This window comes from Pituophis catenifer, unplaced genomic scaffold, assembly GCF_029215685.1.
Source record: "Pituophis catenifer annectens isolate HBS135680 unplaced genomic scaffold, rPitCat1.0.hap2 SCAF_4, whole genome shotgun sequence".
Classification (NCBI taxonomy): domain Eukaryota; kingdom Metazoa; phylum Chordata; class Lepidosauria; order Squamata; family Colubridae; genus Pituophis; species Pituophis catenifer.
Genome location: NW_027256884.1, coordinates 71,280,032 through 71,307,087, shown reverse-complemented (window position 1 = coordinate 71,307,087; position 27,056 = coordinate 71,280,032). Strand labels below are relative to the sequence as shown.

Sequence of the window (27,056 nt, the reverse complement as noted above, 5' to 3'; positions counted from 1 at the left end):
AAATCCAATTCTCAAAATCTTTCTGTTCTCTGAATTATAATTCCCAAGATCATATTTCCATGAAGACATAAGGAAGCTAAGAAGAACACAAGAATTGTCTGCAGAACCTTTGTGTAATACAGGTAGACCACATTTACTGACTCCCTCATGCAATGATCATTTGAAGTTATGATGGTGCCAAAAAATAACTTTGCAACCAAGGCATGCATTTGCAAGCTTCACAGAGACTCTTTCTCAATCATGTGTTCACCATTACAATCAATACACGTTGTCCTGGCCTTGGCCCATTTTTTCCCTTCTCCCAGAACAAAGAGATTGTTTAAACAAGTGATCTCTTCCTGAACTTTTCTACAGTATGCTTCCCTGAAAAGTGTTGGCCACAAGTTTAGAAGCTCAATTCCATTTCCCAACTGCTGCCTTTAACTGACAAAACTTTAATCACTTTAATACCTTTCACTTGTTTGCCTCCTAAACTGCTCAGGGCTCCAAGCATATTAGACAAACAGTGGATGCTAGTGCATCTTTTCAATATATATTCCTCATTTCAGGTCTGCTTATTCTTTTGTAATCTCTTCCTTTCCAAAGAATGTAAACACAAACATTAATTATCTTTCTTCTAATTATCACAGTTTTGGGATGAGCTGGTTAAAAATGTAAGCACAGTTGCAATCACATGATTTCCCCGGCAGTGACTATGTCACTTAGTAATTGAGTTGTAGTGTCAATTGTGGTTACTAAATGAAGACTACATGTATAAATAGTCACAAAGTTAAGCAACTGTACAGTATGTAATTACTTCAGTAGAGACAATTGCTTATCACACAGCAATAAATGAAGGTCAAACTCAATTTGACCTTTAACATGCACATTTCAAAAACTGGAAGGGGAATGATTAATCTTATTTTCTTATCTGTGGCAATCTTAATGGCACTCTTCCTAGTAATAATTTACATTAATAATGGGAGGATTTTTTAAAAATGTAGTAAATAAATACAAACATATATTTGACAACACTTTTAGTTTGGACATGAAGAGGCCACTGGTGAATAGATGTGATGATAATAAACATAGATATAAGACAAGGTTTGCTAAATACTTGGATCAGGGTTTAGATCCATATATGTTATTATACTGAAATTAATTCTGTCCCATGTTTCCAATTCTAAGGACAGCACTAGAAGCAACGAACATTGCTAAGAGTTACCTCCTGAGGTCCGGACCATCCCCACCCTATTGGCCTTCCGAAAAGGTGAAGACTTGGCTTTTCCAGCAGGCCTGGGGCCGTTGATCTCGCTCTTGTGATCCGGCGAGATCCGGCCATGAATGGTGTGAATGAGTTTTAATGTTTTTAATTTTTAAATGTTTTTTATAATGATTTTAAATGCATTGTGAGCCACCCTGAGTCTTCAGAGAGGGGCGGCATACAAATTGAATGAATGAATGAATGAATGAATGAATGAATGAATGAATGAATAAATAAATAAGAAAAATAATACACTGGGAAACATCGAATAAAAGCAAATGTAAATCAAATCTTTAAAGCAGAAGAATAAATAGTTTCAATCCCTTTCTTTAACTACTTACTACATTTTGTAACAACTATAATATTGGTATTTAAAGACTGTCAATAAATGTCATAAGGCTACTACTAATAAAAACCTTCATAACAGTTTATCTGCCTCTGATAAGTCCCTATTAAACATCAAATGTGGTTTTTTTTTACAATGTGATTGTACAGGTTTTAAAAAACAATGACTGGTATTAATAGCTTATGTATGTGGGAAAATACAACTATTGGTTTCTAATGAGGAAATATATTGCAGGTAGTCCTTGCTTAACAGCCACTATTGGGACCAATAAAGTGGTCACTAAGCAACATAGTTGCTAAATGGAAAATTACATCACCATGATTTTAAGTCCGCCTTCCATTGTGCTTGTCACAAGTGAAAATGCATGCTATTTGAAGTACACAAACAGCAATCACATGACCGAGGAGCTCTGTGATGGTCATAACTGAGGAGATTGGTTGTAATTTTATATTAGCACTTCAAATGATTGATGCCCAAGACAGTTGTTAAACAGGGACTATCTATATTGAAATATATTATTAAAGCTGGCTGGTTCTTCATGTCTGGCTTAGTATCCTATGAATCTCATAAACTAAATTATAATGATATGCTTTCTGCAAATGTCAGTTTCCTTCCAGAGTGTATTTTCTTACTTTAACTAAGCTCAAACAGGTTTGGTTTGAAATGAACATACATAAGATTCCAGTTATAAACACTTAACTGTCCACTTTAAGTCTATTTACTTAAGCCTTGGATACAGGTTTTGCTGGAATACATCCAATATTTGACACATTGGCTCTTGAAATCATGCCAGAATCTCTCAAGCAAAAACATTTCTTTTCCTATGCTATGGGCAGAAGGAAAACCTGTTCCTAAAACTATCCTGAAAACCATCAATCAGTATCTCTGTACTTCTGGGCAACTATCAGACAAATGCAAATGTTTTCCTTGTGATCATCACCAGTAGGGTTGCCAGGTCTGCTTCCAAAAAATAGCGGACAAGCGGGGGGGGGGGGGGGGGGTCTTGAAAAAGTACGTCCACTTATCAAGAGATGAATCGCCCTGCAGATGAATATAAACTTCTTCTAAGGCAGAAATTTCATCGAAGAGAGTGTTGGGTGGAAGTTCTTCTCGCCATGGTGATAATAACCAGATGTTCGTCATTTCTTCTAAAGTTGGAGGATTATTGCGATCAATTAGATTGAAACAATTTAGCGTCTCATACTGAATCAGTGAAATTATACCACTTTTCTAGGTACACTATGGCTCTTTGATACACGTTGATGGCTTCTTTCTTGAACTTTTGCACGGCATTCTCAGGCAAATGTTTTTTACGTAAGGCAAATAAAACTTTCATTCCAAAAAACTGCTCATCGTATTTTTTTTGCAAAGAATCACGCAGCTTACACATGATAATGTGAAGATCACATGCAAGAATTTTCTTGCTTTCCAGCTTCAGTAGGGTGTCTTGCATTATTGACATGAAGAAGTGCGTGAAATATAAATACAATTCTGAAATGGTTGGTTCATCATCCTTTGCGAGTTCATTTTCCTCATCCGAAATAAGGTTCCAGATAACCTTATGGCACTCATCAGATCCAAGAGAAATAAAATACGATTTTAGAGGTATCTAGTTTAAAAGAAGTCTTTCGACCACTTTAAACAAACTTAACCAACGTGTTGGAACATGGCGCAAAATTTCATGGAATTCTGACTCACAAAACTCAAAAAATGATTTCAACTCTTCTCGTTTCTTCGCAGAATTCAAAAATTCAGCAAAAACCTTCAGCACTACATTTTCGATATCAAAAGATAACTGCTTTAATGCATTTTTTGCGCTGTTGTGTAAAATGTGATTATTGCAATGAGCAGCTACAATATTGTCATTTTCCAGCAATAATTTTTGGTAAACAGATTTGTTCACTCCATAATTGACCGATGCATTATCTGCTGAGTAAGCTGAAACATTATTTATTTCCAATTCATTATCACTAAGAACTCGACACAGCTGATTTTTTATTGATGTAGAATCTTTGAAAGAATCCTCATAAAAGTCTAAAATTTTCACACACAGTCCTTCTTCACAAGTAAAATATTGTGCAACAACGGGATACATTTTGCGATTTCCCTTGTTTGATGCGTCAGTGGAGAGAGAAAATGGAATTCCAGTTTTAAGATCATTGAGAACCAACTCAATAGAAAAAGGATACAAAACCTCATTGACAATAGCTGATGATTTGGTTCTTCCACAAGACATCTTTTTTACAATTTCTGAATCATCAAAAATTTGCTTCATTAACTTAATACCGCAATCTTGAGCCAGGAAAGAAATATGGTGTTTGATCCCATGGTAAATTTCAGCCATTTCAGCTACAGTCATTTTCTCACTGAAAGAAGAGTCTTTAACAATGAAAAACGAATTGATTCGCTTGTTGCTGGAAGCTATTTTCTCCTTATCTAAATGATTTTTTATGCTTGCATGCTGTGTGACAGCTTTTATACCATTATATTCAATTGTGAACGATTTCTGACACAATTTACAGTAGGCCGTCATATTTGTTCTGTCGGTTTCGTTGTTGGTAATCCATGCAAAAGTAGCTTCCCAATCTTTGGTGTATTTGTACACTCCTCTCTTTCGTTTTAAAGAATTCGAAATCTCGCCGCTGTCACTCTCATCACCCGACGCCATTTTAGTCAGTCGACACAAGCTACAATACATTTTAAAAATGTGAACTGTACATAATTTTATAATATATTTTTATTTTAATCTCATCATTAATTTTTTCGGAGAATCGAGTTCAATGGATATTTGATCTTTGTCTCATTCTAACTTATGAAAAAAAAAAGACAAAATGCGATTCTCCTATCTTTATTTTCTTAGACTGTACAGCTTTAGATTACGTACCATTTCATCATAAAGCTTTTGAATAAAAAAAATGTCCACTATTTTGTGAAAAAAAATAGTGAACATAATGTGAAAAAAGCGGACTGTCCACTCAAATAGTGGACACCTGGCAAGGGTAATCACCAGACATATGAATACTTCCTGGAATAAAAATAATTATCTTGCTCCTTAACCATTTTGCCTTTAATAAAGAAAAAGGCAGGAAGCACTTTTATTTCTCACTGTCACTAGCAAATCTGAGTAGCCACTTACTTTGACAACAGAATGCTAAGGCAATATAGCAGTAGGGGTCATTTGGAAAATTTGGAAAATCAAAGTCATCTTCATCAAATGAGAATGACTATCAGTAGTAATTATGAGCACAGATGAAAGTTTGTGTACCTGAGATTGATTGAGAGAGATGAATTCAATGTTCTTTTTGATGTTTTCAACCTCTAGTGCACAAAAATCATTAATTTTTTCGGAGAATCGAGTTCAATGGATATTTGATCTTTGTCTCATTCTAACTTATGAAAAAAAAAAGACAAAATGCGATTCTCCTATCTTTATTCTCTTAGACTGTAAAGCTTTAGATTACGTACCATTTCATCATAAAGCTTTTGAATAAAAAAAATGTCCACTATTTTGTGAAAAAAAATAGTGAACATAATGTGAAAAAAGCGGACTGTCCGCTCAAATAGTGGACACCTGGCAAGGGTAATCACCAGACATATGAATACTTCCTGGAATAAAAATAATTATCTTGCTCCTTAACCATTTTGCCTTTAATAAAGAAAAAGGCAGGAAGCACTTTTATTTCTCACTGTCACTAGCAAATCTGAGTAGCCACTTACTTTGACAACAGAATGCTAAGGCAATATAGCAGTAGGGGTCATTTGGAAAATTTGGAAAATCAAAGTCATCTTCATCAAATGAGAATTACTATCAGTAGTAATTATGAGCACAGATGAAAGTTTGTGTACCTGAGATTGATTGAGAGAGATGAATTCAATGTTCTTTTTAATGTTTTCAACCTCTAGTGCACAAAAATGATCACAGCAGCTTGACCATTATTAAAATTGTCTATGATTGAACTCAGATCCTTCTTCACTAGCATTAATCAAAAAGTACCCGCATTCAAATCTTCTCTACCCGAAACAAGGACTTGTTCTTAGGCTATTAAGTGCAAAGAGAGAATTAAGGAAATGTTATTAGGAAATAGATGAGAAGAGTTCTTCAGCAGTAATAAAAATGAAAATTTCTTTTTTTATCTTTCCTTCACAAACTGTTACTCCTTAAAGTTGTAACATTGAGTTGTGACAGATTTAATTTAATATCCAATTAGAAAACATACAATAATTGCAATTAATTAATTTTATTAAGAATACTGGTATGTCAAAGGAACAATGTGGAGAAACTGAGGTTCCAATGTCATTTCAGCTATATTTCCTGTTCATCTTATTAGACTGTTGAAGAGACTATGAAGCAAATGCATGGGAACTTGGAAGTAATTGAGTCCTGAAAAGGCACCACATAGCTAAATGCAATCTCACTTGTTATTAATAGAGATGATCCTTTTCTTCTAATACAGGCTTTCTTAGCCTTTAAAATATGCACTACTGGGAGACAGGGATTTTGAATTAATATAGCACCTCAGCCAACTGCAATTTCCTTCAATGAACTGATACACATGAGGAAAAGTAGGTGAGACTTCTCCCTGTCTTGGGGATATCTGAAATAGTATTAATTTTCCCGATTCTAATCTGCAGATGTTTGAGCTGGCTTTAGAAAAGGCCAAGAAAGAAAGAAAAATTGCTGATGCATGTTAGATCATTGAGAAAGTCAAAAATTTAGAAAAAGAACTCAATACATGTTTCATGGATTGTAGAATTGCAGGGCCATTGACTGGGTCAACAGTATCAAGCTGTGGGATGTGCTTAAGAAACTGAGAATCCCAGAACATTTCATTGTATTCATGCAAAATTTATACTCAGGTAAGAAAGCTACCCTTTAGACAGAGAATGGTGAAACAGACTGCAGGTTGATAAAAGAGTGAGACAAAGCTGCATACTCCCCCCTTGCTTAGTCAACATATATGATGAATATGTATTAAGGGAAACTGAATTGGAAGAAGATGAGTAGGGTTTTAAAATTGAAGGAAAAACATTAATAACTTGAAAGAGTATTGACATTTTTCAAATTTGGTGTTCTGGAAATACCATGGATAGCCAAGAAAAAAATGGATTAATGACCTATTTAGTCCAGAGTTTCATTAGATGCACAAATGACCAGGGTCAAATTACCATACTTTGGAAATATTGTGCAAAGATCTAGCTCTTAGAAAAGGCAGAAGGAAAAAAAAGAGGACAAACAACAGCAAGAGGGATGGACTTAGTTACAGTGGTGATGGGTGCTGGAAGACCTCAAGCACAAGGTTATGACAGAACATCATGGGGGAAAAAATCTATCGACGTGGTCATTAAGAGTTAACACTGATTTGATGGCACACAATCAATTTAGGCAAATGCCATTTTTGAATATAAATTAATCTGTGATTAATTTTCAGTATTATCAAAGATATTGTAGGTTTACTCTCTGTTCTTACACAACACATTGTTCTATCTACCCCTTTGTTGGGAAAAGTTTAATTTTTCAAAAAAAAAAAAAAAGAAAGAGAGAGAGAGAGAGAGAGAAAATGTACACTTTAATAGTCATTTAAAAATAAAATGTCTGAGTATACCTTTTCTAAACAACTTTGGTTATTTATTTAGTGTTAAGAGCATACTTTTTTAAAAAAGAATTATTTTCCTTAAACATATACAATGGCAAAATAACAATTATTGAACTTTTTGGGTGGGAGGGACTAAACTCTAAATATGAAGTTGGAAGGAAGAAAGGAAGGAAGGAAGGAAGGAAGGAAGGAAGGAAGGAAGGAAGGAAGGAAGGAAATCTATATCATGAGTATACTTCACTGGTCTCTTTCAAGAGTGAAAAATGAAAACTGGGGAAATATCAAATAATACTATATTGATCCTATATCTAAAATGTAAACAAGTGGGGCATTCTAACTTGAATGTTTAGTGGAAAAACAGTCCTTTTTTTTAAAAAAAAAAATCTAAACAGCTATAACTCTACTTAAAAAGTGCTGAAAGGTCCTAATACGTTTTTGTAAAATACTGTCTCCAGCATAGTATAGACATAGCCTGATCTTTCTTAAATAATGCCATATAATCCTTAATTTTTAGAAAGCAAACATTGTAAATAAAATATTAATAAAAATAAATATTTGAAATAAATTTTTTCCTGCCTCCTATAGTAATATCCCATATTCAGCTATGATTCACTGCAAGAAAATTAAATCATTTTTTTTGCTGGCAGTTGTACACATCCCAAGTGTGCTCAAGACAACAAAGGACATTGCAACATGCTCACATTTGTTCTGCCACGAGTTTGGTTTTGTTTCACTACATTTTACCTGACATAAACTCTGAACTTGCATTCCTCTAACTGCACATTTCTATTAAGTGCTTTAAAAAAAAATATAGATTGGACATTCTTTAAGAGTTGCTTTCTGGCCATACCCAAAAGCTAGAGGACAAACTCTTTTATTACCTGTTCGAAAGCTTGTTGTAATGATGATGATGATGATGATTCAGAAATCAAACTACTACCGTGTTTCCCTGAAAATAAGACCCTGTCTTATATTTTTTTAAAGCCCAAATTAAGGGGCTTGGCCTTATTTTCGGGGATCTTATTATTTTGGGGCACAATTTGGGGGTGGCAGGTGGAGAGGGATGGAGATGAGAAGCAAGGGGCAGGAAGCCCTGCCATGCCCAGTGAGAAAAGAGACAGCAAGAATCATGGCTGCTTTTCACCCACTTCGTCTCCCTATCTCTGTGTGTGTGAGCGACAGAGAGAGAGAAAAAGAGAAACGGTGCAGGAGGATCGGGTAGATGAGAAGTCGGGCAGTGAGGGCAGCGTCCGTCACCTGCCACGAGTGAAGCACTGGGTGGAAGTACCCACTGTGCAGGGGCGGCTGAGCCTGCATTGTGCGGCTGACTGTGGCAGGCACAGCTTCTCAAGTGCGAGCCTTTTCCGGTCGCTGGACACTGGGCCCTCCCTGCCCTCCACTTCTGAGCAGGGAGGCTGTCCTTGGTGGGCGGAGTGGCGGCTTCCTCCTCCTCCTCCCTGAAGGCCTGCCTCTCTTAAAGGCCCAGCGTGACACTTCCCCTAGCCTGGCCACCCGTTTCCAAGCGCTCCGATCGCGCACCCTCCCCACCCCTCAAGCTAAACCAGTCAAGAAGCACACACAAATTTGCTCACAGCAGCGAGCCGAACCCATCCAGAGCCTCGCCACTTTTGATCACTGCCTCCCTGGCCAAGGCTGCATGTTGCAAAGAAAAATGAAGCAAGGCAGGGGTGTGTGTGGAGGACAAAGCAAGGCAGGAGCTGTGGAACTGCCCCAAGGCCCATATCGGCTTACCTGAAGGCCCTTCAGCCAGGCCACCCATGCCAAACCTTCCCCCTCCCCCCCTCCCAGGGCAGCCACATCCCTTCACTAACCTGCTTTTCAGCTCTGTTTTCTGCTGTGCTCAGTCTGTTGGACTATGGTAAAAAAAAAATACCAGTAGTTCAGACCTTCCAACTTCTCATGAAGAAAAAAAAATCTCGCGAAGCTGGAAGGTGCTTTTACCATAATCCCACAGACTACTTTTCTTGCCCTGCATGTGATGGTGGAGAACGGAGCTGGAAAGCAGGTTAATGAAGGGATGTGGCTGCCTTGGGAGGGTTGGGGGGGTGAGGGACCTCTATGTGTGTGTGTGAGAGAGAGAGAGGGAGGGAGGGGAAAGGAGAGAACATTGCTGCCAATGGATAACTCTCCGAGGTTGGATTGGATCTCTCTCTTTCTCTCTCTCTCTCTCTCACACACACACATACACACCATTCTTTCTTTGGATTGCAACGTAGACACCCCTTCCAGGATTGCAAGGTTAAAGGCTTCGGATGGAGCATTTTGGGGATGTGCATCTGTGCTGCGATCCCAAGTAAAGAAAAATCGGCAGGAAAAGTGGGAGGAGGCCGGCAGTGGGGGAGGTGCTCTGGAGATCTGGATCGAGTTGCATAGTCCTCGCTGGCTCAGCTGATCAGCGGGCAGCAATTAAGGGGCTGAACCTCCAGGTGGTGACCTGGGAAGGGAAGGGCTGCCTCCTGTGCTGGCCATGCCCACCCCTTTACTAGGGCTTATTTTTGGGCATAAATATACACTAGGGTGTATATTTATGCCCACCCCAAAAATCAGGTTTGGCCTTATTTTCGGGACATGTCCTATTTTCGGGGAAACACACTATATTTTATATAATATATTATTACTGTTTATGACTAGTATAGTAATAGTATTTATTACTAGCATTTATGACTGGCTTTCATTATTGTTAGAGAGCCCAACTTTTAAAATTAAAATATCTCTATGTCTCTGAACAGTACATCTGTTTACTAGAGCTTTAATGACACTGAATTGTAGAATGGTTTTCCGTATTCACTGATTGTGGCAATCTTCCAGAGTGGTGTGGTAGCCTAGTGGTATAGATGCTCACTTCCCATTCAGAAGGTTGAGAGTTCAATCCTAGGCTGCAGCAGATATTTCTCTCTCAGGGCACAAAGAGAAAATATTTGCTGCCAACTCCACACCTGGGATCCAGCTGTTAAACACTCAGCTCTGTTCGTCACTCTGATTTTACACGAATTAAGGGATTAAAGAGATGTAAAAAGAAACTGATTGTGGCAATTTTCAGAAAATAATATTATGTTTTTATCCTGCTATTAAAATACAAAGTTGACAGTAATGTTTGTGATCTGGAGGGCTTATGGAAAATGATGAAAATTAAAAGCTGAAAGAGGATTAGTTAACTAAAAAGAATTTACAATTCAATTTCAATGTTTTATCATTTTTTTTTGAGGTTAAAAAGTGTTAGTAAGTTAAATTACTTTTAAAATTAACTTGAAAATATTTTTAAAAAACTGTTTAACTTTTGGGTGGACTACAAGCACAATTAATAAATAAGTCTAAAATGGACTCTCTTTAAAAATAGTGTGTCGAAAATTGTAAATAGTGCAATTCTATGAACTTTAACTCAGAGGCAATTTCTACCAAGTTCACGAGGATATACCCCTACAATGCACAGCAGCTTTCCACAGTCTGTGACCCTGTAGATGCACTGCAATTCAATTTTAGAATTTCCAGTCTGTACAGCTTGTGAAACTGAAGTCCAAGACATCTAGATAGGAGCATCCATAGCAATCGCCAGTGACTTTTCTTTTCATTGCTCTTTTAATAGTTTGCTCCCATTTCAATATTGCCATTGCTGACTTTAGTAAAACTTTATAATTAATAACTAAGAAACAAATAAAATAGAAATTCATTTCACTTGTTTGAACAGTTCTTCAATAAAAACTTTCAGAGCACTGCAACAGAAAACAAATATTTAAATAACCCACAAGGTCTGAATGGCACATGGGTTTTTCTTTGTTGCAACTATCATGTTTGAATATTTTTGAAAACATTATATAGGAGCAAGAGGCAAGCAGAGAACAGAAGTCTTTGTGCCTACACTTAGTTTTTGCAACCAAAGGCAGAGGTTACTCAACTCTGACAGTACATTTCTAAATGACACCTGTGATTCTCCTGAATGTTTCATGAATTTGATACGGTCAAAGGAACAACTCCAGAAGAGCATAGGATGTATTAAATGAATTTGTAGAAAGAGGTCTGGTAATGAAATATATGTTAGCAAACATGTTTTATCTCAAACTGCAAGAATGTGTCTTATATATGCTATTCTTAGATAAAGAAAAAACAAACTCTATAGTTTTCCTGAAAAAAAAATGTACCAAGACAATATATTTAAGATATGTAAGAGTCCAAGAGTCCAAGGTAAAAGATAAATGAAATCAAACGGCCCAGTAGGCAATTCACACTTTGTATTCTCTCAATCTGAAAGAACTTTGGCAAACCTCCCCCCCCCCTTTTTTTTTTCTGGCAACATTCCTGCAGTTTTCTGGCAAGGTTTCAGAAACCGTTTGCCCTTGCTTTCACCCTAGGGTCGAAAGAGGGTGCCTGACCTAGGTCACTCCAGCTCGCTTTATGCCCAAAGTGGGACTAGAGCTCGCGGTTCAATTAACCACTATACCAGGCTGTCTCTGTACCTCGGCAATCCAGCAGAAGAAAATCCTGTCCCTGCGATCTCGTCCTGAAATCTATCCTCCGTTGTCATCCTGACCAGAATTTAAAAGCAAAACAACACAACATATAACGAAACAACACGAGCGAGCGAAGTTCCCAATCAGGCGAGCGCCCGAGTCGCAGATCTGCTCGCCTGAGCCCCCCGTCCAACTTGACGGAGAACTTTGCCGCCTGTTGAGACGGGGAGCGAGAGGGCGTCGGGGTCAGCAGAAGGTGCCGCGGAAGCTCACTGACCTGAGATGCCTCCCCCAACCACGATCACGTCGTAGCTCATAGCTGCGCTATCGGCGGGGGCGACTGCCGTGTCTTCCATGCCTCTGGGCTAACTTTGCCGCCAGTTTTGGGCGTCCGACGGCGAAGGTGCTATTTTCTCACTGGCCAGCTGGGCGGTGCAGCAGCACATTTCCCAGCTGGGTCTCCTGCTGAGACGCCCCGCCTTGCCCTGTCAATCATCTCCGTTAGAGATTAGGAAGCTGGCTGCGGAGACAAATCGGGCGAGGCAAGAGCTGGAACGGGAGGAGAAGTGCGCAGGTCGGAAAGGGCGGGTTGCGTACAGTCGAGAGCCGGGAGGAGAAGAAAGCGATGATATCCAGATTCATCGTGGCGAGAGGCAGCCCTGCTTCCTGCTCGCGTTGGCCAGGTGATGGCAGGTCACCTGGGAGAACACAATGCGTGGGAATTCATTATTCCGTCTTGAATCTTCCGAGATCACCTCCGCCGAATAGGTTGATGAAATGGATCAAGGCATTGGGGGTTGCTGGATAGCTGCAAAAACCAGACAAATCCCAGGATAATTCAGCAACGAACTATTAACTTTATGTGGAAGCTAAATTTTGGTCCCAGGTTTTTTATGTTTATGGCAGGGGTCTGCAACTTTAAACACTCAAAAGAGCCATTTGGACCCGTTTCCCACAGAAAACAAAACACCGGGAGCCAATAATTTTTAATAACCGGCGTGACTGGGTGGATGTGGCCAACTTGAGGTCACTCACTCCCACCCAGTCATATGAACACACCCAGCCACACCCAGCCGGTCATTAGGGCAGAGAACTGCTTGTTAAATTATTGGCCCCGCCCGGCACCGCCCCACCCCTCCCAGCCAACTCTTGCCACACCTGGCCTCGGGTGTGTTGTTCATCTCTTGTCTTTCTGTGTCTCTCTTTCTGTGTCTCTCTCATCAGGGGGAGTGGGCCAGGGTTGCATTGTGGCTCCGCATCATAATGGGCTTCAGGAGGAGGTGGGGACTCCATCTCCCCCATTGTGAAGTGCACTAAATTTCACTGAGGTACTGTGAGAGCAGCAGGCAGGCCATGGAGGCAGCAACAGCTCCGAGCCTGAAGCAGCGGGAGGCAAGGGCTGCCTTGAGCGCAAATGTACCGCAAAGAAGGCCAAATGCTGTTGCCGTGCAAAGGCAAGTACAGGGGCGCTTCGCTTCAGATTTGGAACATGGAGTGAGTCTCCATCCTCCGCTGTCGCCCTTACCTTCTCAGGCCAGGTGAGGAATGACTGGGAGGGGAGGGGCGGGGCCAGCCAGTGGTGGAATCAGCCAACAGGGAGCCACAGCAGAGGACCGAAAGAGCCACACGTGGCTCCAGAGCTGCAGGTTGCCAACCCTTGGTTTATGGTTTTAATAGGTATATGTATTATGTGTTATTATTGATGATCTAATTATTGGTTGGGAGCCACCCAAAGTTCAGTATAAGACAGGCAGCTATATAAAGATTTTAAATAAAATAAAATAATAAATAAAATAACTGGTTATTATTATCATAATGACCACTTCATGAGGCAGCTTCTTCTGGGCATATTTTGGTGTGGCAGCTCCTACTGCGGAATGCCTGAAATCCAATTGAAGTGGGACTCAAAGAATCGGGGAAATTCATCTTTGAAGTGGAAAATTTTTCATTTGCTTAAACTAAAAATAAAAATATTAATAAATTTTAACCAGCTAATCAAGGGTTTTAAAAAATAATTTTTAGTAGAGAAAAGGAAGGTAATTAAAGATAGTTGTTTTAATTTCCTTAAGAATTGACTTCAATCAAAACTGCATGGTATTTGAAAGCAGCTAGAGCATCAGTTGCTGACTTGAATGTAATGGTTCTTGGCATGTGGCATTTAAAAAGATGAACTGTATTTGATTATCACTAAATTACAGCAGCAGCTCTATATTTCTGGTTTATCGAAGTTCCTGATAATTATTCCTTCAGGCTGTCCTCTGATAAGTGCCTAGGCCAGCAGGAACTGTTTGCAAAACTGCTGTGCTTCCATTTGGTTAAGCTTGGTTACTGCTGGCCTTTTGCTTCAGCAAGAAGGCAGAATAGAATTCAAATGAAATGAAAAAAACAGCACCCAAAGAGCTGTTCACATTTCCCCTCAAAGGTAGGACCTTTGGTCATATGATTCAGAAACTTTCCAGATTAAGAAGACTACTATGTGGTGACCTATCAGTAAGACTGGATTGCATGTTACTGTTTGTCCTGATAAGTTTTGAAAACTCTGTATATCATCCTTGCTTGGTATTCAGTGTTTTGTCATCATGCACCAGTTCCTGGAGTAAAGAGACAGAGATAATCATGATGACTGGCTCAGAGAACTGGATATTTTAAATAATAGCTGTCCCATAGTTCAAGTATCCATCTGGGCCTCTGATGGAGGCTAACTACCTAAGAGCAGTTTTCAAGATCATGATCAAAGTCTGCTTGGAAAAGTGCAGTCAACAGATCTGTCATCCTAAGAAATGCCAGTTTTATATATGGAGTTTTCTTAGGTATACTATAGTTCTGGATTATACTGACTTGTGCCAAGCAAAATTAAATTACTTGAAGCATTTTTTTCTTTGAGTTACTGGCTTGATTGTACTATGTTGGTTCCATCAACGTACTTGATTTGATCTTAATGTTATGTATATTTAACAACTTTTGTAACCAAGAAGGGGAAGTCAGATGCAAGTTGTACCATTGTAGGATATTCTTTAATTAATGAAAGCACAGTGACTATAGGGCTCATCATAGTTCTATAAAGGACATTAACTCATCAAACACAAAGATTTTCTTTAAGACCTTTTCTTCAAGGCAATTGATGTGATGTCTGTATGCACAGTTCTAATTATTCATTTCACCCCTTGTTTTTAGAAAGTTTTCACTGTTAATATTATTCTTCATTGCTCCTCCTTTTGTACCAAAGAAATCAAGGTTTTACTAAAGACTGCTAAACAACACTTACAGTATGCATTTGGATTTTTTTCTTTATTTATAACTAGGATGATTATAGGAGCAACCAATAGCAATTTGTTAAAATAAAATAAAGGAGATCCATTTGCCAGACCTATACTTGAATACTGTTCACCCGCCTGGAATCCTCACTGTATTTCAGACATTAATGCATTAGAGAAAGTCCAGAGATATTTTACTTGAAGAGTATTCAAATCTTCTGCTCGAAATAACATTCCGTATACCATCAGGCTTGAAATTTTAGATCTGGATAGCCTCGAACTATGCCGTCTATGTTCTGACCTATGCTTAGTTCATAAGATTATTTACCAAAAAGTCCTATCTGTAAATGAGTACTTTAATTTCAACCGTAATAACACAAGGGCTATCAATAGATTCAAACTCAATGTAATTCGCTCTAATCTTGATTTTAGGAAATACGACTTCTGCAATAGTAAATGTCTGGAACACTCTACCTGATCCTGTTGTTAGTTTCGCTAATCCCCATACCTTTTACCTTAAAGTGTCTACCATGGACCTTTCATGTTTCTTAAGAAGTCCCTAAGGGGGTATGCATAAGCCCACCAGCGTGCCTACTGTCCCTGTCCTACTGTCCCCATTTAGCCCACACCCAGATAATTAGAGATTAACACCAGACAAGAATCAAGAAGAAAAGGGCACCGGGGTGGGGTGTGTCGTGCACGCCTTGTATTATAGTCATCACTGCTATAGATGCATTAATACACCATTTTCTAGGCTATTTAGCAATTCATTTCTGTTTTTCTAACCCTGTAACAATTAGTAACTTCAATTGAGTTAAAAGAGCCATAGTTGTTCTTGCCACTTTCTTGGATCTTTGGATTTCATTAATTGGTTTAGATGCCAATGCCTGTTTTATATTTGAAATCTAAAGCTAGTTTAAAATAGAGTGCAGGACAAAGAGACCCAGTCATGTTTCTGCCCTTTGTGCAAACTGAACTGGGATGCAAGATTAGAAGCAAAGAACAATGTTTCTTTCCCCCTAGATTAGATTAGATAGATATTCCAAAGTAGTTACATACTGTGGAAGCTAGATGTCAGCCTAGTGGGAGGCTTTGGAGGGCCATATTAATTTTTTCCTACTTTGGTTGCAAGCCATTTCTATTGAGACCTTTGCAAATTGCGCTAAAGAGACACTTAAAAGAGCCATAGTTATTCTTGCCACGCTTTGGATTTCATTAAACACTGCTGGAATTGGTTTAGTTGCCAATGCCTGTTTCAGATTTGAAATCTAAAGCTAGTTTAAAGTAGAGTGCAGGACAAGGAACCCCAGTCATGTTTTTGCCCTACAAAATATAAAGTTCCAGGACATTTCACAAGCTTCATATATGCAGTAAAAGATTATCTGTTCTAAAAGAAGTATGTCATGTGACAGTGGAGGAAGGAAGGGGACTGTTGAAAAAATCTAGTTCAAAAGTCTTTTGAATACACAAACTGATTGTGTACTTCTTTGGATCCTAGCCAATAAAATTGCTGGTCATGCTAATGACTCAAACTGCTATCATACAACAGGCAATGGTACAGTGCCAACTTGAAAGGCAAATCCTATCTTGCCTTAATTCAAAACTGGCACACTGAACATTCAGGGAAGGAAAACAGACAAGGATCAAACAATCTGTTATAAGAAAGAAATGCAAAGTTAGGCTGAAGCTGCAAATTGATACTGCAAATTTGGACATACTTTTTAAAAATAATTATTTGTGTTTGCATGCACACAATTAGTATGCAGAAAAAGGCACCATTCTTAAAAGAGCTTCATTTTTATTGTGTTTTGCACTCCTCATATACAATCAATATTTTAGGCCATTTAAGTGCATCTATGAAGTTCCTTATTCTATTCAACAAAACATTTATGCAATGCTATTTCAGAACAAACAGACTGTACAAAAGCATAATATATTCAAGAGCATTATAAGAATAGCAATAGGAACCTAAGTTAGAAACATAGGGTCTTTGTACAATCATAATCTGATGATAGATATAAAATTGCAGACCAGGAGCACTATTCAGGTGACCCTGAGGACACCGATAAACCTCCAAGTGCTTCAACAACCCTCTGTCATAGGAAAATTCTAATAAAAAATGAAGACAAACCACAAGCAATAAATCTTACTTTAAGGTCAGAGGTTTATTGTTTCTAATAATTTGGAACAAAGACAGAAGCAAAAGATATAATAGATATAATAATAGTGCACTTATATTAACAAGCTATTGCAATGGGGTCAGTGGCGGGTTCCTCCCGGTTCGGCCGAACCAGTAGCGGTGACGATATGACATCACCAAACTGGTTCTGCCCCCCGCCCCCGCGTTATTCTTACCTTTTATTTGGCCTCACCCCCAATCTTTTGCTGCCTCCTGAGTCCCAGCTGATAGCTAGAGGGAAAAAAAACTGTTTAAACTCTTGCCGCGGGGCTTCAAAGGGCCGCCCTACAGCTGATCAGTGTTAAAAGAAAACAAATGAATAGACCGGTGCCTGCAAAAATACATGGGTAGATCGGTACAGCTCTGCAAGCAGTTAAAAGCCTGGTAGACCAGTACCTCTGCTAAATCCTAAATAATTGTCACATGACCCTCAAGCCACGCCCACAAAATAAGCCATGCCCGCAGAACCGGTAGTAAAAAAATTTAGAACCCATCCCTGAATGGGGTCCAGAGATATAACAGTTCCTTCAAGGATTGCTATTAGGCAAAAAACACCATTCTCATCTCAAGCCACATTTCTTATACCTTTTTTACTGACATATGTGTCACTTTCTGTAAACACCCGTGTACATTTGAAGCTTTCAGATACTTGTTACTTTCAGTTCTTCATTTCCCACTGTCTCATTCTTCCTGCTCTAAATATATCTGTACAAGTACATACTTAGCAGAAAATGCAGCACACAAGTCAGCACATTAGAAATATGTCTGGTACATTTTGCAATTACCATATTTTTTGGAGTATAAGACACACTGGAGTATAAGACGCACCTACCTTTTTTGTTTTGTTTTGTTTTTAATAATTTTTTTTTTATTTTTTAGACAAACACACATGCAAACATACAATGTATTTTCTTTGAACAGAGTATTTGGCTGGTTCACAAATTTAAGCAGTGTTTACTCATTTCAATTAAATTTACAATTTCTATATTTCCTTTTTGCCATATTTATTCCTCATCTATTTTTTTTAAAAAAACAATATTACCCTTCATCCTCATCTCTAATCTTAATCAATTTTATTATACCCCTTCCCATTGTCATCTATTTTTATATCTATCCTCATGTTGGTTAATTATGTAATATTACAATTGTTTAATACAAATTCAACATTTTAATATAAATCAGTTATATAACTATCTTTTTTTGTATATTAATCAATATGAACATGAATATTCCAATTATTTCCATGCAATCCAATTTTTTACAAATCAATTATATTTACCAATAATAATAAACCAAATAATTTCCCCCATATATACCTCCAAACCACAATTTAACCATTTCTGCTTTCAACACAATATACAATTAATAGTATCTCAATTATTACAATGCCCTAGTTAAATAGAGCTTTCCCCTTATGTTACTCATTTTCACATCTTAAACTCTCCCAATAACCCAAATAGTTTTGCCCATATAATCCTCCAAAACACAACTTAATCATTTCTACTTTCATTACAATATATAATTAAAAATATTTCCCCAGGGAGAAGGGCGGTATACAAATTCAAAATAAAATAAAAATAAAAAAAATAAAATGTCTCGTGTATTAATGATGTGGTGGCTTTCTTTCCAATTCTTAATAGCTACTTTATGTTTGATTGATTTGTTGATGTGTATGTGAGGTTTTGATTGTGTTTGATTATCTTTATATGTGTGTTTATCTAATATGATTTCGTTTGAATGTATTTTGCTCCAATTAGCATTTTCATCAAAATTCGCCGATCCTGAAATTATTATTTTATGATTATTATATGCTTTGGTTTTGGACTCATAACCTATGAATCTTAGCCTTTTTGAAATTTTATCCCCCTTTCTTCTAAGTTGTTTAGGAATATGTATGTTGGCCATTACTCCAAAGACATGAAGGTGAGATAATTTGGGTTTGCTGTTATACATGATTTCATATGGGGTTTTTTGAATTACGCTAGACCATAATCTATTCAATGTATAATTTGAATATAGAATGCCCTCTCCCCAGTATGAAAAACTTAATCCTGCGTCTTCCAAAACACACCTAACCATAGTCTGTAAAACACCGTTTCTGTGTTCAGCTACGCCATTTTGATATGGCAAAAATGGCAAAGTTTTGTAATGTATCAAACCATTTTTGTTAATCCAATTACTAAATTATTTGCACATGAATTCAGAACCTCGGTCTGTCATTATCTGTTTGACTTTGATATTATGTTGAGTTTCGACTCTCTTATAAAATTCTTTGAATTTTGCAAATGTTTCGCTTTTGTGTTTGAGAGTGTACATGAAACCATATCTACTATGGTCATCAACAATAGAAAAGAAGGAACGTTTGTTGCCAATTGAAGGCTTCAATGGGCCAACTAAATCCATGTGCACCAGCTGAAAAATGTGTGTGGTGCTCCTTATAGATTTCTTTGGGGTCTGTTTTTTTAATTTTGAGCTTTTACAAATAGAACATTCTAAATAATTATCACAGTTGTTTACTTTAAGACCTTTAGAACAGTTTAACATCTTTTTTATAATCGGGAAACCAATGTGTCCCAATCTTCGGTGTAATAGGTGGGCACAATTATCATGTATAGGTTTACCGATAGAAATACATTTGTTATTGATTGGTTCAGTTACAACATGTTCAATATCAATGTTATTAACATTGTTACTATTATCCCCTTCTATATTATATTCATTAGTATTACTATCATCATCTATATTCTCTTCCCCTTCTTTTCCATAGTCATCAGTATTACAATTGTCATCTATGTTCTCTTCCCCTTCTTTTTTCTCTACACCATCACTATCATCATCTTCGTTACTAAAACTAGCACTTATCTGTTCAATAGATTCGTGAGATGGTATATAGTAAGGTAGTCCTCCTGATATAACTACGATTCCTACTTCTTTTCCATCGTTAGTTAACAATACATTACCATCTCTGAATAATACTTCTATTTTTGTTTCTTTACTCAACTTTACTGTAGCAAGAACATTGTAAGGTATTTCTGGTACGAAAAGAACATCGCTTACATTGCCAATACCTGAAATATGAACATTTCCTTTCCCATCAACTTTTACAAGTTTTTGATTGGCTACTTTAATGTTGAATGACATTTTAGTGAGGGAGGTAAACAATTCTTTGACACATGAAGTATGTGACGTAGCCCCAGAGTCTAATAACCAGTAATTTCCTTTCTTACCCCTGTTAAGGATGGGATCAATATCCCTGAATCCGTTTACATATTCACTATTGTTCCTATCTTTTTCTCTTTCGGATACTCTACCCTTTCTTGGACTAGGTGATTTCTTGCCCCTTGAGTTAATACTTATTGTTTGATTACTATGAGTCCTGTCATAATATCTCTGCCCAGAATTAGATCTCTTTCTATGGGCATTGATATTGTGTGTTTGGACATATTCATTAATTGGTCTTTCTCTAAAATTTCTTGGGCAATCTTTCTTAAAATGATTCTTTGAACAACATGTATAGCACCCTTGTAGGACATTTACTTGCTCATCAAAATCCACCCTCCTTGTATTTCTGTTTTCCCTATGCATTAATGCTCTATCCCTTCTGAGGTTATCCTCAGCTATTAATCTTCCAGATAGACTTTGAAGCGATAAATTGCTGTATTCTGGGTTATCTAACTGATTAAGAAAGTTGTCCCAGGATGAATCGAGGGAATTGATAATAATACTAATAAAACTCTCTTCAGATATAATTTCTCCCCTTTCTAATTTGATTTGATTTGATTTTATTATATTTTTATACCACTCTTCTCCCGAAGGACTCAGGGTGGTGAACAGCCTTAATAAAACAATATACAAGACAAATTTAAAAACCATATTAAAATAATTCAATTTTGGCCGAATTTAAAATTCCCATTCTAAAACCCTTATAAAACCACATTAAAAACCCATATTTAAAACCCAAATTAAAATTATTGTCCCATCAGACCGGCTTGCTGGAATAACAGGGTCTTCAGTGCACGTAATAATTGATAATAATTTTGATTGATTGAGTTTGAAAAGTCTGTTGCTCTGAAAATGGCGCCTTAGCTTCGTTATCAGGTTCCGACAACATCAAATTGTCTCCTGAGGGGCTCGTTGGGTCAGCATCATTAGCTTTGATCTAATCTTCTAAAAGCGATTTTATTTCCGCTTTTGAATTTTTATTTCTTTTAGATATATTAATTATTTTAGTTATAGTAGAATCTATATCGTTACCTTTAAAAGGTGTTTCATCTTGTTTCTCAATTTCTTCAATGGATGTATTTATATTTTCTTCATCCGGAACAGCTCCTGTTATTGTCTTTATGGGAGTCAATTGAGCTGCTATTTTGTGGGTGAAGGCTCTCGTGGTAATTCTTCTTTTTTCTGATTCTGACATCTTTTTTTTTTTTTTAGTGAGTTAAGTTTGGCTAACCATCCTCTGCTACCAAATTGTTATATTAAAAATGATCAAGCCAAACAACTCCATATGATTAGAATCAATATATATGTTTTATTTTATAACTAAACTAATAAGTCAATCCTTAAATATTCTATGTCAGTACATTACATCACTGAAACACAGACGAGAGTGAGGGAAAAGAGAAGGTGAGTACATTTTAAATCAGGTGGGAGGGGGGAGTGGAACATTGCATTATGGGACGTCTAGTTTAAATAGAACATGTTGTATTGATGATGTTTATACCAGATTAAAACACTCTGGTATTTCATCTCAACACTTATTATATGTCATTGGATCCCAGTGCAATGGCTTGTTAATGCAAGTGTATTATTGCTATTATATCTTTTATATCTATTCATTTCTTATGTTTCAAATTATTAGAAACAATAAACCACTGATCTTAAAGTAAGAATTCTTGCTTGTGGTGTTGTCTTTGTTTCCTATTGAAATTTTCTTATGACACTTCCATTCCCCACTATCCTGTCATAGCTGAAGAAGCTTCTTGCATGAGAAGCAAATATTTTCAAAAGAAAAAACAAGAAAGTCCAGTTGCCTCCTGAAAAAAAGCACCTTTGGGACAACCATGACCTGGATGACTGAGAATCTCTACAGACAGATAGATATAAAAGCAATGAAATGGGTTTGTTGAACAATTTAAAGCAGAATTGTTCCTTTTCCCATGGACAATTAAATGTTCCATTTAAAATATAACTCTGGTGCACTGAAAGAATTAGAAATACTGTGTTGTTTGCATAGATGATCCTCTGTTATCCACAAAATGTATGTCTCCATCTCTCCTAGTGCCCTCCTTTTTACTTATTTGGCAATTTTATGATTTTTTTCTTACTTACTGATTCTTCTTCTTGATATTAGAAATACATATTGATTTATATATCAGAAGCTTAATAAATGGGTTGCAAGATATTCTGTCGTGAAATATATTTGTAATATAATCGAACATGCATCATTTATACATTCCTCATTTTGAAATAGCTATTTTCTTATTTTTTAATAGTATGCATGTACAGTCTTCTATTTGTACATTGTACCTCTGGAAAATAGCATCATGTTTCTGTATTTTTCAGAAATGAATTCCTATGCACAAACTAATGAAAACAAATAGTAACAGCATTTAAGGAATAGTTGAGTTTAAAACATGTTATATGAAGCAAGAAGTTTTTACTTAGCAGTCATAAACCATATGAAATTAATCTGGACTTTATAAGAGATTAACCATTCCATTCCTGTGGAAGCATTTCACAGAAATGTGAAGCCAGTTAATAGAACTTGAATTTAATATCAAGATTTAACACTTGTTAAATAATTATGATCGGGAATAGAAGGGGAACCGATCAAATTTGCAGATGATACTAAACTGGCAGAAATAGCCAACACCCCAGAAGACAAACTCAGGATCCAAAAAGATCTTGACAAACTTGAACAATAGGCCCTGTCCAACAAAATGAATTTTAATGTGTAGAAAAGCAAAGCTTTACATTTGGGCAGGAAAAATCAAAGGTATAAGTACAGATTAGATGAGACCTGGCTCAAGAACAGTGACTGCAAGAGGGACCTCGGAGTCCTAGTGGATGATCATTTGAATATGAGCCAGGAATGTGCAGCAGCACACAAAACAGCTAATACAATCCTGGGATGTATAAACAGGCATAGAATCAAGATCATGTGAAGTATTAGTGCCGCTTTACAAAACCCTAATAAGATCACACTTGGAATACTGCAACCAATTTTGATCACCATACTATAAAAAACATGTTGAGACTTTGGAAAAAGTTCAGAGAAGAGCAATTAAGATGATCAAAGGCCTGGAGACTAAATCATATGAAGAATGGCTGCAGGTTTTGGGTCTAGCTAGTATAGAGAAAAGAATTAGGGGTGACATGATAGCAGTGTTCCAGTATTTGAAGAGCTGCCACAAAGAAGAAGGGGTCAAATTATTTTCCAAAGCACCAGAGGGCAGGACAAGAAATAATGGTTGGAAACTAATCAAAGAGAGAAGCAACCTGGAATGAAGGAGAAATTTCCTAACAGTGAGGACAATTAACCAGCGGAACAGCTTCCCTCCAGAAAATTGTGGGCCTGCATCACTGGAGGTTTTTAAGAAGAGACTGTACAGTCACTTTTCTGACATGGTATAGGTTCTCCTGCTTGAGCAGGGAGCTGGACTAGAAGACCACCAAGGTCCCTTCCAGATTCTGTTCTGTTCTGTTCTGTTCTGTTCTGTTCTGTTCTGTTCTGTTCTGTTCTGTTCTGTTCTGTTCCGTTCCGTTCCGTTCCGTTCCGTTCCGTTCCGTTCCGCTCCGCTCCGTTCCATTCTATTCAGCTCTTGAACATTCAGACACTTCTAACTTCCAGGGTTACTGTATTGGGATCCAGTATGTCTGTGAATGATGAATCACTTTAGAGCCAGGAAGTTGTAACAAGTAATAAAGAATTAAAATTGGTTCATGAAGTGAGTAGTGGTTTTTAAAAAGGAAAGGATGGGTTTGCTAGCTAATTTGTATCGAAGAAAATGACAAGTTCAGAAACCATACCTAAGTATCAGAATGAGAAATCAGAATAATTAGCATTCTGGGCAGCTCTCTGCTCTTCTTGGCATCTTAAATTTGTTTTGAGGACTGAACTCTGGTTAATGACTAAAAGGAAATAGGAGTCTATAATAAAGTTCTGGAGAAAAGCCTCATTGTTGCCAGCTCTTTCTTAGGGATAGAAAGATATACAGTACGTAGTACTGTAGTGCTCCAGACTATGTATCATTAGTGCTGAATTAGAAGATTGTGTATACGTCATTTTTTTTTTAAAAAAGAATTCTTAACTTAGACTTGAAAAGCTTTCAGAAATGCAGCCAATTACCATTATGTACAAACTCTACAGTTTACTCCAGAAGGTAAACTAATAATTTATAGATTAATGGGAATATCTTCATCAATGTTTGATTTGATATCTTGTATCAAATCAAGCATTGCTTACTCTCATTTAAGAACTGATATTGTCTCCAAGATGCCTTTTTGTTTGGTCTTCCTTGCAAAATCAGATTTGAAAATGAATTTGTGTTTTCTTATAGAGTAATTCTCCCCCACCTCCATATCTTTCCATTATTTGTTAGCTGATCAGATGGTTAGGCTATGATAGAAGTAACAAGGGCATTGTACTAATTTACATTAGCTTTGTTATATGGTAATTTTGTCAAGATGAATAGGAAATTAAGGGTGGGAATGGGGAACATAGCAAGAAAGATAGCAATGAAATGGAATTGGTAGGCTGGCTAGAATGGCTTGCCACATTGCAGATAGACCAGGTTATAAATGTTAACTGGCTGTGGTGGGAGTAGACTTGTTGAAGAGAGGTGACATGGCTCAAGGTGATTAGGCTCTTAGCCTCTAGGAGTTTGACCATCTTTGAAAGGGGAGATACAGCAGGGGGATGTAATTGGTGGTGAAGGAGAGCAAGCCATTACAGGAGCCATTACAATTTAGTGCTAGTTCTTTCTTCCTGTCCCATGTCTTTAATCTGGGTTGACATCTGAGATGTTGTGGACTTTTGTCTCCAGTTTCTAATGTAAATGGCATGTTTGTCCAGAATAAGATGGTGTTCATTCATGAATTGGTAATGGATGAAGAGACAGACATGGGAAATATTTCCAAGACCTAGTTAGGAGAGTGTGATGCCACCCTCTTAGAAATTTGTCCCCCGGTTTTGGATCTTGTAGCACCTACAACAATTATGAAGGAGAGAAACAAGTGTGGAGCAGTGGATTGTATCTTTGAAAATAAAGAGGTAACTGTGAATCATGGATATTTTTTCAATCAAAAATGAAACATTTTCCAATAAAAAATTAAGCACTTTTCAGGTTGCAATCAGTACATGTTTATTTTGAGAGTAGTCTCCTTGAGCTTACAGGACCACACTAAAGAGTAAATCTGCACTGGATCAGGTGGTATATCTAACTGATTGTAATGGAGGGCATCCTTTGGAAGCAAGCCTTCACTTTCTCTTACAATCCAATGGGATTTAATGACACCGAACAAAACTTCATTACAAGTGAGTGTAATGGAGTGAGGAGGAGTGCTAGAGGAGTAATACCTCTCTAAAAAAAAAACCTTGGTCCAGCTGGCCCGGCTGGTAGCACCTTGTAAGGGCCCCTATCCAGGGTTACAGGAGAAGATGGTCAACTGTTTTGAAGGCGGAAGAGGGCTTTATGCCCCAACGGCAGATAAAACAGCAGAACCATCTTCTAGGAAAAGGGAAACTCTGATTACAAACCTCCACTGCCTTGGGGCTATATCTACTACTGGAAAAGACTTCAGGAGTCAACCTCAAGGCAAAATCCAGAGCCGGAGTCCCGGAAGCAGTTCGTGACTGTGTACAATCACGTTCTGGTAACTTCTGCGATGCAGCTGGAACTAATCTTATCAGCTTTGTCAGGAGCGTTGATTAATCCCATTCTGCTTTTGGGATAATCGCACCTGATTACGAGGGGAAGATCGAGACCTTTCCTTGCAAGTATACTTTAAGAAAACAAAACCTGAAGATATATTCTAAGAAAACTCATTTATTTGTTATAAAGAAAATAAAACACCTCACTAACTAAGAAAATTAATTGTTACATTTTGAATAAAAATTCCTGCCAGCTGCTTTCTCAGCAGCCGGACCTTCCTGGCAAGAGAACAAAGGAAAGAGTGTGAAGCAAGTGAAAGAATGCGGACATGCGTAGTATCAGTTACTGATAAGAAATTTTGGCAAGTTACGGAAAGTCTGACAGTCCAGAAATAATGAGCTCAGCTGGTAAATAAAAGAACGCAGTGACAATCCCCTTCTTTTGCCAGTTAAGCGAATATCAGGTACATCATCAAATAAGGCACATCTTCTTACGCAGATACTCGTGTTGAGCTGCTGGAAGTGGTTTGTTGAGCATATCAGCAATTTGATCATGTGTAGATACATACTGCATTTTAACAAAACCTTTTTTCACTAAATGTTTTATGTTTTGATAACGGATGTCAATGTGTCTGGACCTAGAACCTGTGAAATGTGATTCAGAAATATAAACCATCGATTCATTGTCTTCCATCACTGTGATCGGTCGGATCGGGTGTGCCCAGATATCTCTGACTAAAGCATCAAACCAAGTTAGAGAATTACATGCATCTGAAACAGAAGCATATTCAGCTTCAGTAGATGAACAAGAAACAAAATTCTGTTTACGTACTTGCCAATAAACAGGACATCCATTTAAGAACATCATATAACCTGAAGTACTTTTACGTGATTTCTTATCACTTGCCCAATCAGAATCTGCATAACAACATAATTCTGCATAATCAGTATGTGTTGGTTCTAACAATAATTTCATGTGTTTAGTGTGTTTTAGTTATCTCAATAATTTCTTAATACATGTCCAATGAAACTGTTTTGCCTTACCTATGTGTCGAGACAAGAGATTAACACTAAGTGCAATGTCGGGTCTGGTCCAACT

At 37.4% G+C, this 27,056-nt stretch overlaps 1 protein-coding gene across 2 annotated transcripts in view; it reads right to left on the bottom strand.

Annotated features, from left to right (window-relative positions):
• LOC139316630 (amine oxidase [flavin-containing] A-like) overlaps positions 1–12,046 on the bottom strand; it is a 50,968-nt gene extending 38,922 nt beyond the window's left edge. The window contains exons 1-2 of one of the 2 annotated variants that reach the window (XM_070943454.1): positions 11,927–11,997; positions 11,656–11,724 (exon numbers count right to left, since the gene is read on the bottom strand). Coding sequence is in view for 1 of the 2 variants with exons in the window: in XM_070943453.1 (XP_070799554.1) it covers positions 11,927–12,005 (79 nt within the window). In the remaining variant the exon portion in view is untranslated. Of the gene's footprint in view, positions 1–11,655; positions 11,725–11,926 lie in introns of both variants that reach the window. The other variant, XM_070943453.1, reaches the window with a different exon arrangement.
• Positions 12,047–27,056: the final 15,010 nt, after the last annotated feature.